This window comes from Thalia democratica, chromosome 8 (assembly GCF_965202585.1).
Source record: "Thalia democratica chromosome 8, ktThaDemo2.hap1.1, whole genome shotgun sequence".
NCBI classification, from domain to species: Eukaryota; Metazoa; Chordata; class Thaliacea; order Salpida; family Salpidae; genus Thalia; species Thalia democratica.
This window is the reverse complement of record NC_139172.1, coordinates 19,896,102-19,911,871: the sequence shown is the minus strand read 5'-3', so window position 1 is coordinate 19,911,871 and position 15,770 is coordinate 19,896,102. Positions and strand designations below refer to the sequence as shown.

The 15,770-nt window shown below is 24.7% G+C and overlaps 1 protein-coding gene across 1 annotated transcript; it reads right to left on the bottom strand.

The window, feature by feature from the left end:
- Positions 1-3,332: 3,332 nt before the first annotated feature.
- On the bottom strand, positions 3,333-11,123 carry LOC145842564 (uncharacterized). Its single transcript, XM_082950024.1, has 4 exons — positions 10,895-11,123; positions 8,047-8,231; positions 5,338-5,436; positions 3,333-4,360 (listed from the first exon to the last, which is right to left on the bottom strand). Exons 1-4 carry the CDS (start codon positions 11,105-11,107, stop codon positions 4,138-4,140), a joined length of 720 nt encoding a protein of 239 aa, XP_082806150.1. The 5' UTR covers positions 11,108-11,123; the 3' UTR covers positions 3,333-4,137.
- Positions 11,124-15,770: the final 4,647 nt, after the last annotated feature.

The window sequence follows — 15,770 nt, the reverse complement described above, 5'->3', positions numbered from 1 at the left end:
AATACTTTGTCCATGCGTCATGAATGTTATGCACCCGACACATGTATAACAGCCGAAATAAAAATAATTGTAAAGTCACAACTTATTTTTAGTTATGCAAATTTTAACTAATTTCATACTTACAGCTATGCACCCGAGCACATAATTGTGATTGAAATGATTAACGTTAAGCATCTAAAAAGTTAATAATATTTCATGCATAGATTAAGAAATTGAATGATAAAAGTAAATAAATTTTTCAGCTTATTTGTATATAGAATAATTGTGAATATAAATATTTTTAAAGGTACGCTTAAAACTACGTATCCTTAAATGTGAATAAAAACATAATTTACTCCTGAAAGTTTTACTTTTCATGTAGTTTTATTATTGTATCGTAAAATATGTTGTGTTAAGACAGATTAAGATAAAAGTAATATTTTAAAACTTAACTAGCTGAATTGAAAAAAAAAACTAACGGTATATAGTCGTACCTTTATAGAAAAGTGTTGATGAGTATAAAATAAATAAAAAAGTGGTAGACAAAATCTTATCGGAGTCTAGTATTTCATATTTTACAGAGTGTATTAACTATAATCTCAGTAACAAATAACAGTTGTATTAAAAAAAAATCTTTTAGTTAGTTAGAAAGATTTAAGATATTAGTTTTCCTGAACATTACGTTAAACTGTTCTGGTGATGGACTCGATAACCGAAAGGTTTTTTGTACACCAGGTTCTTGGACCAAACCTTTTGAGTGTTTTTTTTTTGTTGTTCCAACAACATATTGTATATATATTAAGAACTTAGTATGAAGTAGTAGATTTTTTATACAGATTTATAACAATGTTGTTTTTCTATACTATTACTTAAAAACTTATTCATACATGAAAATCTAAACAAAAAACTAAAATGTTACATATTCGAAATGTTGTTATGTGCAGTTTACTATTTTATTTTACTTGAAGAGGTCGCAATTTTTTGTCACCGAAACCTGGTTGTAAATAAAATATCTAATTTGCACATCTTTATTTAAATAAACTCTTTACATCTCAGTAAATTGAGCAATCTTTTTTGATTAAGACAAATAACTATATAGTACAGTTATATAGTATAGTTTATATAAAACCTAACAAGTATTTTCTCGTACTTCTTAAAAAGTACTAGGAAACTTCTAACATATTTTATACGTTCGGTATAAACATCAAATAAATCAACTACAATAAAACTTTTGTTTTGCAAAAAAAAAAATTACATACAAATGAAAAGCTTAAGCAAATTTAGCTTACGATCCTTATAACTGACATCTTAACAAAACTAACACGAACTAATAAGTTGGTGTTAAGACATCAAAAATCAAATCTTAAAGTTTAAATATATCTTTTTTGTTCATTAGACCATTCCCTTACAGTTCCTACAGCTTTAACTGTAATATATAATTTGCTGTTTTTAACTTTGTCCACATTTATATTTAATGTAATATTTTCATAGTATATTTTAACCAAGTTTTTTAATTTTACGACAGAACACTTCATTTACTACTGTATTTTTAGGTTGAAGAACTTCAAATTTTGACGAAAAGTTTACACAAAAGCAGGACAACTATTCTCAATAAACATATTATTTATACATTGCTATACAAATTTACAGAAGTAGGTATTAAATATGATGTAACGAAAAAAATTATTGGTTCTTTGCATAGTAGACATATTTGTAATATTAAAAAACAAAATCCTGTTTCTTGATCAAATAGTTTTAAAATAAAAATTCGTAAATAATAACTACAGAAAAAGTAAAATAAAAACAAGTTGTTAAAAAAGAATTGAATAAAAACACGTTCATATTCAATTTGTTTTTATTTTTCAATAAAAGTACAAATCCTCAAACTATTATAAAAGTATTCGCTTTCAAGTAAAATTAATTATATAAATAATATATTACACCTTATTTCATTGTTTTAGTATGTATATTTTTGATAATTAAGTAATTCTATTGTTAATTTATACAAAATGATATTAAGGTTTACATAAAAACTAATAGACGTAAATTTAATTTTTTTGGTAAACAAAACAGTTTTTTGTAACAAAAGTTTAAAAAAATAAATAAACTGTGATCAATTAAAGTTACTTTATTTTTTGTATATAAATAAGTTTTACAAGCAGTTAATGTTATATTATTAGCTCTTACCTATAGTTGTTTACTTATGAAAAAGTACGTTTTCTTATTATTATATTATCAAACATTACATTTCTGAATTAGTAAAGTATTTAAACCTATTAAAAAAAAAAACTATCAACACTTTAAAAATTAATTACAGTATAACAGTTACTACATGTAACAAGTTAGCTTTTAAATGAATCGGGTCAAGAGTTTTTTATGAGTAAAAAATTTAAATTTTTAAGCAAAAACTTCTTTTAAAACAAGCTTATAATCAAAGGTTAATAGATTTTTAAGCCATAAGCATGTTTTAATGTAAATAGGTTTGTATTGAAAAACTTTTAACTACAAAAGATATATATTTTGTAAAAAACTTCAGAAATATCAGTATTTTTACAGGTTTAATAGTTTTACATTAAGTATTAAGCTGGCAAATCTTAATAGAATTGCAAAAGTTAGGGGATTACTTTTTATTGGCGGATTAGAAGTTACAATCGTTTTATGTTGGGTTTATTCTAACAATGTTGTAAAGATGATCGATTTTTTTTTAAAGTCATTCGCAAGATTTAAGCAGTGGTTTGTTGGCGATGATAAAAAGACTAAAACGAATCCGAATAATTAATAGGAAAAGAATCTGCAGACAAGACTCCTGACGATCAAAAGTAGCTGAAGTAGCTTGTGAATGAATGTGCATAGATAATCAGCAGTAATTTTGAGTCTGTGTTAATTGTGTGCAGCTATTTCAAATTTCGTTTTACTTTCGTGTTATGGAGTATTTTGTTGATAAATGATATAAATAAATTCATTGTTCGAGGTAGTTTATATGATTAAAAAAATTATAAAAACTTAGATAACTACTTCGGTTACACAAGACAATTCTGTTAGTATTCAACTAATTTTGTAAAGATCTTTATGAAGCATAGAAAATAATTTTGTACAGGTCTTTAACTGCTTTTAGCATATAGCAAAGTAATTATGACCTTCAACTCGGTATAACTAAATCTACTTCAACACAACCTATTTAAAGCAACTTAAATAAAATACAAATTAAACAGGTTGAGTAAGTTTAGTTTGCGTAATTCACAATTGACAGCATGCTGTAGGCTGTTAAAAGCTTACTACCATGATTAAAAAAAAAATTAGGCGTCAAATATTGAGACAAACTGTTTATAAAACATCAGAAAAACACCATACTGAAGTGACAGGCATTTTAATAACAAATACGCTGAAGCTATCTTTGTACTGCTGTATTACATTCAATATAATTTTACTGTTTAAGTTTATGAAAAAAAAATAATTAAATTCAGAAGTAAAAAAATATTGTTAAAAACTCGTGTTGTAATTACTTAGTGGAGTAACAAATTAATATTAAATCACTAAACATTGTTTAAGACGCATATAAAAGTTTCATGCTGCTAAGTTTAAGACTTATGTTAAAATTTTTATAATTTTATCAAGTAGGTAATTTTAATTTACATTAAGCAAACATTTAAATTACACATATTTTTAATCATAAAATATATTCGTTTAGAGCTACACTTACTTCTTTATAAGTGTTATTTTCTTGTGACTTTGTTATAACATACTTTAAAAATATAGGAACTTACTTTTTAAAATCAAACAATCTTTAATAAAAAATACAGTGTACGAGCCTGATAATCAGTATCAATAGCTATGTCTACAACACCAGCTGGTTCTTATTAACAACGTTTATAAAATTTTAGTATTACAATTTTGCTATCTTATTATCCGTGAGTACAACTTGTCAACTGTAAAATTCTTTATTTTCACGAAAAATCTAATTTATAATACTTTTTTAAAATACTCATGATTTTTAATTCAGTTTATAACACTACTAGAAAATATTATACAATTACGCTAACAAAAAACATTTTTCATAATTGCCTACGATTCCTTGCAAGTTTAACCAACAATTGAGAACTTTTGTTAATCTTGTCAGCATATCAAAGTGCGGCAAATATTAATTTGAAAAATAAAACATCACTCCCTTCTTCGCTTGGTGGCCCTCGAGTTCCTCTTCTTCATCTTCTCTTCGTAGTCGGTCAGGTGGCAGATGGAGTTGATCCTGGCGATCTTCATCATGTCCTCCCTGGGGATCACGTCCACTAGCAGCCCGCTCTCGCTGTACTCCTTCTTCAGTTTCTCGATCTCCTCCTTTTCCAGCATGGGCGGCATCCTCCTCAGCCCGAACTGCTGATAACACCTGTTCGGTTTTTCGAGTTTTTCAATGCAGTTTTTGAATTTTGCATGAACAGCGCTAATACGCACGTTCATCTACAACAGTTCTCGCAAAAAATTTAATTTATTAACTTTTAGAAAATGTTAAACAAAATTATTATTTAAAATCCATGGTCTTCCAAAATTGACGATATCGCCCATTAGTTTAGCAACTACAGTATTAGCCAATCAGCATTTAACATTTTACACTCTTTTGTGGTTACAGTCAAAAATAACTAAATTTTGACAATTTTTTAACATTGACAGTTTTAAAGCGAGGATATTTTAGTAATTGGAAATCTTTTAAGCTTAAGCTTAACTATAAACTGCTTGAAAACAGCTGTTGATGGTCGTGCTGTGCAGTTTAAATGCTAAATTGTTTGACAATGACAGACATCTCAGCTTTGCTGACAATAATTAAAAATATTACTACTATTTAGTTTTACGTAAAAAAATTAATTTATAAAGTAGCCTAATTACCTCATTGTTAATACAAAATTTTAAGTATATCACAAAGAATTTATTATTATAATGATGTAAAAGAAATATATATATTTCAAGTTGAATTTTTTTTTACTATTCTAACTTATCAAAATACCTCAACATATATAGCATTGTAATATTGTGCATAATTTTTTTTATATATCCAGAATTTAAAATATATAAATAATAATTATACAAATCAATAAAAATTATTAAGTAAAAAATAAAATCTCTCATAAAGAAATTAGTGTGCATTTAAAACTTTTTTATTTAAATACAATAGTCAACATTACTTACTACAAAAATGGTTATAAATATTAATATAAATAAGTTATTGCTTTGAGTAAAACAAAACTTGCTTTACACTTATTTCAATTTTGTTTTGACTCGATTCGTGTACATACTAAACAAATTTTAATTTAAGTATTAAAGACTTTTTTAAGCAAAAATATATCAACAGAAATATAATTTTAAACTAACTTTCTCAGGTCTTGATAATGCTTAAGTTTTCTAGTTCTTAATTTTTTTTCTCTTCGGCCTTCAACAATACTCGGATGTTTTTTTCGCCATCTTAACAATCTGCATTTAAATTAAATTGTAAATTTTAAAACAGTATTTCTTAGTTAAAATCATCTAATATTATCACTTTGTATGTAGTTTTTTAATTAGATATCATTTTAAATTTTTGAAACAAGATTTATGATTGAATGTACAATAAATTATATATGGGGTATAAAATACAAGGGAGACTGTAGTTGAAAACTAAAAAAATTACAGATCTTAGAAGATTTTTTGAAAACTAGCGATCAAAAAGCTAAGATTCTAACAGGGTTGCAAAAAGTTTTTTGTAAATTTTTTCTAAATTTTCTGAGTTCCTTTACTGTTTTTAAAAACTAAGTTTTTTGGTTTATTTTTAGTCTAAAATTTTACTTCAGTTTAAAATAAACTTTATTTGATAGTATAACAACATTGAAAAGATACAGTAAACCTACTTTTAATGTGTTTTTCAATAAATAAGGTTAAATGATAGAAAAATATTATCTTTATGTTATATTTTTCTTACCTAATCAAAATTTCGTTACTTTACAGAAATAGTTTAAAAACCTAGATTTTTCAGGATTTTTGTTCAAAATTCCAAATTTTTTTTTAATTTCTCAAATTCCGGGATTTTTATTGCCTATATTTTCAAACTCCAGGTTTTTCCAGGATTTCAGGTTGATTGCCAACCCTGTTCTAATGAATTTAAAAGGGAGGGCAACATGCGGCCTCAAAATAAAATTGACCGTTCTAGCAATGTTTAAAAAATGGAATCCAGCCCACAAGGTTTAACTGCGGTTAGCAAGCACGTAAATCTAGCGAACTAAAACCAAATTTTGAACTGCAATAAATATTCTTGGATTTGAAATGAAGACAAAGAAAAAGTCTTTGTAAAATTTACAGAAAACTTGAAGCTTACGCTAGATAAAGTAAAAAAAAGTCAAACAAAATTAGAAGTTTTTTGAAATAAGTTAGATAATTGAGAAATTTTTGTGAGTTGAATTAAATTTTAGTGCTCCAGCCGGTCATAGAACATTTTTTTTTACATCTGGCCCACCGACTGAAGAACTTGCCAACTCCGAATTTAGATTCTCAAACCAAACTTTAAAACTTCGTCTTAAACTTCAGTTGTACCAGTTGGCGCAAGGCCATTTAAACCAAACTTAGATTTTTTAATAATTACAAAATAAACTCTGTAAGTAAAAGCATTAACATTTTTCCGCATAGTTTTAAAAATAAAACTTAAAGTTGGTTACTATAAGTTGTATTTCTAGAATTAAATTTTATTAAGTCAAATAGAAAAATTCTATAACTGTAAGCTACTTTATAACTTTATCATTTTAAAGATTTCAAAATGCCTTATAACATGTGAATGTTATTCAAGGCTGTTTTATATTACCAATTAAAATTTCTAGATAAGTACCTGCATGTCAATTTATAAAACTATATTAACTATATTTCAAGGTATCTCCTCTATTTTAATAAATAAAATTATTTACGATGTAGGATTGTCACTAATTAAAGCTAAAACCTAGCCTGAGTAAGTACAAAGTAGCATAAGTCAGTCTGATTTTATAACGTATGTTAGCCGTGGGCGACTTTTGTAGTCAGTTTTTTGCGTTATAAGACAAGCTCAAGTAAAAATAAAGATTTGATCATACCCACTTTGATCATCAGACCACAAACTTTCGGTAGACTGAGACCCGGGTTTCGCTTTTATTGAAAAACAAAAAGTCAGCCGCAACCAAAAAGCTGCAGTTGTCTATCTACAAACGGTACCTTCATAGTAAAACATAAAATACTTTTTGTAGGTTGACGAATAACAAAAGCAAAGAATAGTTTACCTAACACAAATTATATAAAATAAAAACTACGTTATATAATATAAATATAAATTGTTTAATAAACTAATGCTTGAGAAATAATACTTATGCATTGTAACCAATAAAGTTGTTTTTTTTTTGCTTTTAGTCTAATCAGAATAAAAACTTTCAGGCTAAACAACAATAATAAAATTTATGCTGCTAGATTAATCTAATTTTACATGAATTCTTTGAAGATTTACTTTGAAAAGACAAACTTTTATAAATAACTTGCATATCTAAAAATTAACTGTCCTTTTAGGAACAATTCCAAATGCACTTATTAAAAATGTTTAACTCTAGTTTATATTTTAAAAAACAAATGTATATATTCTTAAAAGACTTTATCTAAACTTTAGTGATGGAAAAGTACAAAACTTTTGAATATTTAAAAATTAGTTAAATTACAACTTGCTGTGAAAACATTATCTTAGATTTTACCTTAAGAAAAACTTACTTATAATAAAAATATTGTTCAATTAAAATTTCAAACTTTAAAAAAATTTAAATATCATCTACGCATGTATAATAACTAAATGTTTTAAAAATAAACAATTTGCTATAATTTACTATTAGTTTTAATTCAACTTTATTTGTAATTGTTTTTTAAAAACAACTTTATATATAACCTTGCAAGGAAACTCAGACATTCTCAATAAAATATTTAAGCATTTTGTAAATAGAAACTTAAATAGATAACCTCACACATAAAAACTTACTATTAACAAACACTTTAAATTATTTTTTTTAATTAAATAATTAAAATTCTTTAATTAAATAAATTTAAAACCTGTGACGTCTCATTCTTCTTTTTCTCCAGTATACATGAGATTTGTGAGCATAAATAGGAGCATTTTCCATAAAGCCTCCAATCTGAATAGGCTTTTTATCTGAGTCTTGTGGCTTTTCTGTGTGATTAGATGGTAGTTCAGCAAAATTATCAATCAAACTAGGCAACTCCAAATCAAATACAACCTAAAAAATAACTTTATAATTGACTTTGTTCTAAAAAAAGGTGTAAATAAAATGAATAAATTATTCAATTATAAGATGGTTATGTTAGAAACTAAAATCCAAAAAATTATAATTTATTAGAAAACTAAAAAATTGGATAAAAATCTGTCAGTTTTTTTACATTTAACTAACTTGGAAGCTCCAATAATTAGACCAAATTCAAAGTATTTAAATAGCTCATAAAACTTAAACTTAGTCAATACAAATAGAACAATGTTGGAAAACAACAGAAAAAAAATATGTATAAATTTATAACAATAAAATTTATATGCTAGAAGGGATCTGTTTTTTAACACTTTCATAAAAAATATTATATTCAGTATAGCTACAAATACCAGAATTTAAATGATTTATACATAAGAAATGTAAAAAATTAATGGTATCAGAGGAAGTGTTAAACTCAGAATTGCCAAATGTTTTTGACAAATTTTCTCCTGGTTTTCAAAATTTCATCCAGGTTTTTAAAAGTACACATTTATTGGTCTATTTTTAGTTTTAAGTAAAGTTTAAAGTAAAAAACATTGAAATAGTATTAAAACAGTGAAAAGATACAGTAAAGATAAAAAAGAAAGAAACTTTTTATTGAAATTTTAAGTTTGCAAGAAAATAACTGATAATAAATTGAATTGTAAAGGTTTGTATCAAATTTTTTTATAATAATATTCAATAAAACTGACTTATAGTTAATACTTTAAACTTTCATTTAAGGGTCCATGTCGATTCTTGTAAAAAAATGCAAGACACCCAATGCCTTAACAATCTAGTTCTAACAATGCTTCTTTATCTTTAGTTATCTAGTATGTACTGTAGAGATTTTAAAGAATTATTCTTTTATTTGGTATTATATTATATTTATCATACATTTTAAGACCGCTTTTATAAAACTTTACTTTCAAACAGTTTCAGTCAACATAATAGTTTATTAAATCTACAATGACAAAATGATACGTATTTCCTATGTAGTAAAATATGAAGTTAAAATCAGAAACAGCAATCTAGAAGATCAATATAATATAACAGGTTTATATATATTAAGCCTTTAAAATGCTTTTTTTAGATTTACTTTTCTTTCAGTCATTAATTAACTAAATACCATCAGTTACAACAACTACTGCAATTTGTTGTACAGGATATAAACATATGTAAAGTTTAAGTTAGTTTAAAATAGAAAAAATATTTGTTTTGTAAACAATTCCTAGACAATTTGCAATATTCTTTTTTATTGTACCTAGACATTATAAAAACTAAATTTGAAAACTTAACTTATAAAATAGTTTTAAGCAAACATGCTTTTGAATCATAATGGATGTAATATATTTTTTTAATTCTAATAAGCTCTGAATAGTGATCTTAAGTTTCAGGACGATTTTAGTTCCAACTAATTTACTAGAGAACAAGTCAATTTTTGTTTAGACACAATGAATATTCTTTAATATCGATCACTCTAAATTTGTAAAAATTCTTGAATAGACACAACTTAACTATTAACAGTTTTTGATACTTTTACAAAATGTATTTGATGTCAAGGTGGTCACATGTTTTTCAGAAATTTATTTAAGGTTTTCTGATTTTCTTCTCATTTATTTATTTAGACTTCTTGTCCCATTTTAGTAGAAAATTAAATTTAAGCTAAAAATGTTTTTTAAAAGTATAAAACTACTAAAAAGATACAACTATGATACTTTTTTTTTCATCAAATACAATTGTTATTTTTTAACCAATTTTATTTAACTACTTATTTTTCACGATTTTAACAGTTTTTTTTTCAAAAAGTAACAAAATCTAGGATTTTCAGGTATTTATAGGTATACAAGTTAACCAGTTATTGGCCACCCTGTGACACATGACGAAGTTTTACTTATTTTTATAAACATTTTATACAAAAATTAAAAAATTTGTAATTAAAATGCAAAAGAAAATTTCAACTTTTAGCATATTGATATGTTTTTTAGGGTGGCCACTATTTAAAATTTCTCCCCGGTTATTTAAAGTACAAGTTTTCTTTTCCTTTTTTAGTAAAAATTTAATTAAAAAAAAAATTAATAGCATTAAAGTATTCAAAAGATACTGCAATATTATTTTTTTAAATTTTAATAACAAATAAAGTGCAAAATATTATATAATTTTTTTATTTTATATAACAATTTCTTCTTCTTAAACTTAAATTTCATTTTTCATATGAAAATAATTGAAAATGGCAGGTTTTTCCATACTTATTACTTGAAATTACAGAATTTTTGAGATATTAAACCCAAGGTATTTCCAGTTTTTTTTTTACTTAAGTTTTCAAATCCCAAGTTTTTCCAGGTTTTGAGGCAAAATAACCAACATGTTTTCTTATTTAGATCAACAAAATAGTGAAAGAAATATAACTATTTTTTATTCATCCTTTTTTTTACATAACATTTTTTCTGTACTGTTTTAAATACCAATGAAATTTTTATTTCTTAATCAATTCATACAATTTAAATTTTATGTAATATGGTTGGACAATTTCTTTAGTCATGGATCTGACATGTCAGACTTATAAATACAACTTTAATGCTTATTTTTTTAATATATAACTCAAAAGTTTTATAGCTTGCCTAAGCATATATTTAATATAACAAAGTGCAATAGCTTACCTGATTTAAAATATCAATTTGGTTGATGAAAGGATTAATGGTGTTTGAACCTTTATTATGGCCATCCGAAATATTCAAGTTGTTAAATTTTTTGTTAATCAATGCAGTGTTCAACGTTAGAATACCATTTGCTATTAATGGAGTTTGGGTTTTTGTAAAACTTGAATAGTGGCAAATTTTACTGATATTTCTTATTGATGACTTGAGAAACATTAATAACTTTCTTAAATTAACGCTAAAAATTTTATAACTAGTTGAGTAAAAAGAAAATTTTCTAATAATAAGAAAAATTAAATACTTTTTTAAAACAATTATAAAAACAAAGTATAATTTTATTAAATATTGAACTAATTTTAAAAACTTAAACTAGGAGTAAATGTTTTGTTAAAATAGCTTAAAAGACTACTTCAAAATTGCATTTTACTTTTAAATTTTATGAATCAAACACTAAAAACTTTGAAAATTACAAAAGCTATGTACAGTAATTTATTCAAAAATATTGTACGCTGCACACTGGGTAATTTAGAATATATTTTTACTAATAAAAGTATGCATTTTATCATTTATCAATAATAATTATACATGTAATGTTGTAGCTAAAAGAGTAAAAACTATCTAAGATTACAACTTAAAAATAAGTATATCCTTTCATTATACAATAACCTTTTGCTTATTTACGCACATTGTGTCCACAGAAAAAATGCATAAAGATACCAGAGATTGTAAAATCACGAGAGATTGTAAAGATACGAGAGGTACAAATATACTTACTATAATGGCTGTTTTTTGAAATTGCTTCTAGTTAAAAGCAGACTGGAGATATTCCCACTTTTAACAATTTGTTTACTTTATTTGTATATATGAAAACATAAGACAAAACATAAAAGTTATACATAAAAAAAAGTATTTAAATTTATATAAAACAGTAATACTTGGGAAAAATTTTACTTATTTTAATAATGAGTAGTAAATTTTATCTTTATCTTTATTTATATGTAACTTAATTGATACTTAACATTTGTATTCTATTCTACTTAGCAAATTCAATTTATAATCAAACATTTGTTAACAATTAAGAAACGGTGTGGTGTCTATATCAAAATTTGTTTCTATAGCCTTTTACAAAAATATGCATTTGGTGCTGTAATGGATTTCATCTTTTGAACAAAAATATATAAAATATAAGAAAAATTTTTAATAAAAATTGTTTATGTTACTACAACTTTTTTAATTTGACCATTACCCACATAAGGATAAACTTGTCTTGCATTGTATTAAAGATATATTAATGGATTTTTTGAGTAGGAGTGAAATTTCATGTCTAAAGATATAGAGGTGAGTTAGCATTAAAAAAAAATATTATAAATTAAAAATATACAATAAACCTAGTTTGTGCAATATTAAAAAAAAAAAAATATTTTATGAACTTTTAGAATTACAAAATGAATACTAAACAAGAGTGCGTAACGTCACAAGTGTGTAAAGATGCAAGAGGTTACTGTAGTCATAGGAATTGAAAAAATTTTTCAAAGATTTGTCTTATTTTTTACGTTAATAACTAACAAGAATGACTACATTTGGGAGAAAAGCTAGTCTAAGATTTAAAACTATAATAAATTACATAAAAGGGTTGCCAAAGGTTTTTGAGATATTTTTTCCAGGTTTTATGATTTTTTTAATGTTTTTGACAGTACAAATTATATGCAGAATTCTTGTATAAAATTAAGTTTAAGGTTAGAAAAAACTGTCTTAACTATTGTAACAACAACATTGAAAAGGTGTTGTAAAGCTATTTTAAATATTTTTTAATTACAAAATTTTATAACAAAACTTTTTTAGCTATAAAAAAAAATTTTGAGGCAAACCAAAATTTCATTAATTTACACGTAAAAGTTGTTTGAAATTCCAGGTTTATTTTTAAAATTTAACAAACTCTAGTTTTTTCTTGCTTTTTTTAGCTTAAGTTGTCAAATTTGAGGTTTTCCCAGTATTTCAGAAAACTCAAAAGAGTTAATTAACAAAAACATTCATTTAAATTTGAAAAATTTGGATAAAATAAAGGCATTAGGACCTGGAAAATGTGTAATTACTTTACAAGTTCCATTCATTAATAAAAGCTTAGAAATGTTAGAAAAGAAAATTAGACAATTGACAAGAATTACTTATTATGCAGCAAATGCTAGAATTGCTTTCACCTCTAAACTATTATCAACACCAGGTGGTAAGAATCCGATATCAATATTAAATAAAGTATGGTAATTTACTGTTGTTGTAAAGCTGTTGTTGTAAAGCAAGCTATATTGGATTAACAATAAGACATCAAAGAAAAATGATAAAAGTGTATGTCCAAAAAAGTGTAAAAAATTTTTGCTTTTCAAAAAAGAAAGATGATATTTAGGTCTAGGTTTTAAATGCATTTAAAAGTTCATCCATAGCAAAACATTTAGTTAGTAATTCAACACGTGCAAACAGTTATAATCTAAAATTTTTAAAACTTTTAGTGATGCTCTCAATTTGATTAAATTAGAAGCTATTTGTATTTTGTTAAGGAAGCCTGTTTTATGCTAGCAAAAAGAATTTGACTATACTGTTTCTTTATTTTTGTAATACTTTACAAGCGTTGTTTTCAATATATCAATATTTAGTTTTTCTGTAGATTAGTTATAATGTAAGTAAACTTAGATGATTTTAATTGTTAAAAAATTCTTTTGTGTGTGTTTTATAAATCTCTTGATTACTTGATAAGTTTGTCAAATCTTATCTCTTGTTAGCTTTGTACTAAACTGATGAGAATTGCTTCGAATATATACAGTTTCTTGTCAAAATTGTGAGTCTTGTATACCTTGTTGTAAAATTAAGAAAAAAAAAAATTTGAACTTTACAACTAAGGTCAATGGATTGGTGTGGAGAAAAACCTTTGGGTCATGAAGCTGCGCACCATTTTCTTGTAATTAACCTTTGAGCTAACTTTAAAACAATAACGAGAACTAACATTAGAAAAAAAAATATATTAAAGTAACAATATATATACATTAAAAATAAAGACTGTATAAGTTTAAAATGGTAAGCACCCTTTTTTTAACCCTTTACTGCCAAATTTAACTATGGAAACCATAGTCTACCTTGGGGTCCACACCATCTCCTCCCACAGATTTTGATTTTTATGATCATTTGCATTCACATTTATTTGTTGCCTTCTCTACAAGAGCAACCTTAAAGTATACAACAAATAACTCAAAGTTAAAGAAGAGGGGAGAATTGATAATGTTATGTAAACAAAAAATTAGTAAAATCATAAGAAAGAAAGAAAGAAAGAAAAATGTGAACGCTCACAACTATGGTCAATGGATTGGTGTGAGGAAAGACCTTTTGGTCATCAAGCATCACACCATTTATTTTATAACTATTTTTGAGCAGTTTTAATTAAAATAATGAAAAAGAATCTTAAGATCAACAAAAAATCAACAATATTGTTAATTAATTGTTTTTTTTTTCTAAGTATCATTATTTATTAATACAGTAAGAGCACGATGTATTTTTAATTAGAGTCTACAAGCTTTTAGTGAAATATGTGCATTTATGATGGCAAACTTTTTTGACAAACTTTTCTGACAAACTTTTGCAAATTTGCATAAATAAAAAAATTTTGTCCGAAGTTTGGTTTTATAGATACAAATTAGCAAAAGTTTGTCAGAAAAGTTTGTTAAAAAAATTAGCCATGCTTTTAGGTAGGTAAAACTTTAAAATTATTAAGTATTTGCTTAACTTTTTTATTGGTTTATTTGTAAACAATTCAGTTTTAATCAATAAAGGTTAGCACTACTTGTTGATTGAGTTTGTTTAAGGCCATAGGGGGGTACCATGTTTTTTAGAAGTTTATCTTATTCTATAGAGTTTTTTCTAGGCTTCAAGATGCTTTTTATTGTTTTAAAAAATTCGAATTATTTTTTAAGATATGACCAGTCAAAGTCGGGACTCCTAATAGGTTCCCTATGGGAAGGGAAAACTAAAACAGAAATTAAAAAGTAACTTATTTAAAATCTATCTCTTACTTTTCTCAAGCAATCTTCTTCAAACTTTAAATCTTTATACAATAACAAAAAAGGTTAGGTAATTTCCTAGGATGATGTCGCATCAATATCAAAGAAAAATATTTTACACTTTCTAATTTTACACTCTGATAAGACAAGTATAGAATTGAAAAATCTAAATACAAACCATACCTTAATCATAGAGACCTCAAGGTAAATAAAATTAAATATTTGATTAAAAAAAGCTACCTATCGAGGGTAAGGGTTAGTGGTAACATTGATGGTAAAAATAAAAAATAACTAATAAAAATATTTTAGAAAATAAAACTCAAATCTAAATTAATTAAAAATCAAAAAATTTCTACCAACCCAGAATAAGGGTTAGGGGTAGCAGTGATAGTAAATTAATAAAACTAATAAAAAATATTATAAAAAGATTACTAAAAATAATTAGTAAAAAAGATAAAAAGCTACCAATCAGGGGTAAAGGTTAGAGGTAACAGATAATAAAAAATAAAAAATAACAGATAGAATTATTATAAAAAAAGATTTTTCTCCAAATTTGAGCAATAATGTTCTCTATATTTCAATTTTATACTTGCTTATCAAAGTGTAAAATTAAAAATGTAAAATATTTTCACTTTGATATTGGTGCAACATCATCCTAGGAAATTACCAAAGGTTATTTTGGACATTGAAAAAAATTGAGAAAAAGTATGTTTTTTTCTTATTTTTTTTTATTTGAAAATTTTTTAAATAAAATTTTTATTTTTCAAATTATTAAAATTCTTAAGTAATGTTTTTTTCTTTTAATATGAGGAACATTTACTAAAAATTTGAAGAAG